This window comes from Ipomoea nil, unplaced genomic scaffold (assembly GCF_001879475.1).
Source record: "Ipomoea nil cultivar Tokyo-kokei standard unplaced genomic scaffold, Asagao_1.1 scaffold1576, whole genome shotgun sequence".
Classification (NCBI taxonomy): Eukaryota; Viridiplantae; Streptophyta; class Magnoliopsida; order Solanales; family Convolvulaceae; genus Ipomoea; species Ipomoea nil.
The window spans coordinates 2539609-2541779 of record NW_017618004.1 but is presented as its reverse complement, the minus strand read 5'-3'; the positions used below and the strand labels follow the sequence as shown (position 1 = coordinate 2541779).

General features: G+C 39.0%; 1 protein-coding gene across 1 annotated transcript; it reads right to left on the bottom strand.

Annotated features, from left to right (window-relative positions):
• Positions 1-348: 348 nt before the first annotated feature.
• LOC109190726 (heterodimeric geranylgeranyl pyrophosphate synthase small subunit, chloroplastic-like) lies at positions 349-1406 on the bottom strand. Its single transcript, XM_019341297.1, has one exon. The coding sequence runs from the start codon at positions 1325-1327 to the stop codon at positions 476-478; it is 852 nt and encodes a 283-aa protein (XP_019196842.1). The 5' UTR covers positions 1328-1406; the 3' UTR covers positions 349-475.
• Between the last annotated feature and the right edge of the window lie 765 nt (positions 1407-2171).

Sequence of the window (2171 nt, the reverse complement as noted above, 5' to 3'; positions counted from 1 at the left end):
ACTATTATAAAATGAACTGTACACTGCATATGATGAGATGGAATTTCACCTCGTGCTCCTTTTTATAAGGGGACAACAAAAATGTATTTTCGGTGAAGTAAATTATGATTTGATAACATCACAGTTATATTTTTAAATAAAATGTCACATGTTCAAGTCTTATCTCAATTAAAAATTTGAAAAAAAAAAAATTAAATCCTTATTCAAACTACCAATACAGGACGTTTGTTTAGGAGGATGAAATGTTAGGGATAGTCTACAGTAGGTCAATATCTATAATATTACAACATAGTTATACTCCATATTACTTATACTATTGATAGATACCATTAAAATAATGCTATGATATTATAAGATACCTAAGATTTTTATCAAATATACATATTATTACAACTTTATTTAAAAAAAAAAAAAAAAAAAAAAAAAAAAAACAATGCATGCCACTGAACGAACATCAGACAGTGAAAGAATGTGACTAAACACTGCAAAAGTGAAGTGCAAGTAGACTGGAAATTTGCCCAATCTCTCTTCCTTCCAACCTTTCCAACTCTTTCATGGCAGAAATCTTCCATTCCTTCATCTTCTCCTCCGTTCCCACTCCGTTTATCATTTCAACGTAATGCCCGAAGTTTCTTAATCTCTCTATCTCTTCTTCGCTTCCGCCTCCGATGATGCCCCCGCAAGCGGCTCCGCATGCGTGAAGCAAACCCCTTCTCTTTCCGCCGCCGGTGACCTTCTCGCCGCCGTTTATGGCGTCCAGCACTCCTTGCGAACCCGTTGCGCGCGTGATCTCGATGATGACTCGCACGATTTTGTCCGGGTTGATTCGGGTCGGGTAGTCCATGGATCGGGCCAGCAGCTCGAGCCCGAAGGGGATGAGGGCGTCGCCGGTGAGGAGCTCGATGTTCGGCCCGAACTTGTGGTAAACGGGCTCGGAGGCCTTCGCCCCGACCACGCCCGACGACAGCGGGAGGTGTCGGTGGGCGTGAGTTGCGGCGTGCATTAGATGAATAGCCGACGCGGCGTCCATGGCTTGCTCCCGGTCGCCGCCGAATAACTCGCACGCCGCGACGCACAACGCCGGCGCGGTGGTCCGCGGCGCCGCCAACGCCAGGTACCTAAGCGGCTCGAAAACGGAAGCCGGCGGCCGGACTGGCAAGGCCTTCTTAAGGTGGGCTTCGATGTCGGCTTCTATAGACGCCCAATACGACTGATTCTCCGCCACCATCACCGCCCTCGGCCTGAAACCCACCAATGAACGGCAACTGATTCTCGCCGGAATGGCTGCCGGTTTTCCATAGATGGGATTTGAGAAAGCTCCCGCCATGGCTGAGAAAGTATACTAGTATGTAACAAGGATAAGCTATCCTCAGAAATATGAGATAAGAAGTACAAACCAATTAATTGGGGGATTTATAAAGGAAAATATTATGTCTACACATATTTTTTATTCTCAACTTTTATTTTCACACACATAATTTTGATGTAAATACTTATATTAGGATCTATATGAAAATTTTTCAAAAAAAAAAAAAAGGATCTATATGAAAAAATAGCTTATCAGAATCTGTCACATTAAATAAAATTTGGAAATACACGTAGTAGAACTACTTTTATTTACACATAAAATCTTTATGTAAACATTTGTATTAGGACTTACATTTTTTTTTATTATTATAAGGAAGGTGATACCCCACATATACAAATTATTTACCTCAACTGAGGTTCGAACCTTACACCTCCAACTTAGGGAACAACCCGATGTCAGTAGACTTACATTAAAAATAACTTATCAGAGTGTCACATTAGAAAGTAAAGTTGAGGGAATAATATTTGGGAATACATTATAATTCATTTATAAATCATAAGTTTGAAAGAAAAAAACAAAAAAAAGTTGATAATATGCCTAAATCAATCACGTTCTACTCAAGAAGTGGACCCCCATTGTCTTGTGTGGCTTCGGAGATTGGTCTATTTCACGACAAAGTTTGAAGATTAGGTGTACGTGATGTACTCTTTTACCACACTTCTATTTAGTATTTGTACAGTTGTACGTTGATTAATAGTTAATTTTATAACCATTTAATTTTTTATATTAATTTTCACTTAATTAATAAGATTATGCATGTGATAAAAGTATATATATATATATATATATATATATATATATA

What these genes read in the sequence shown, in the direction of transcription:
- LOC109190726 (XM_019341297.1), bottom strand. Translation starts at nt 1,327, where the DNA reads ATGGCGGGAGCTTTCTCAAATCCCATCTATGGAAAACCGGCAGCCATT.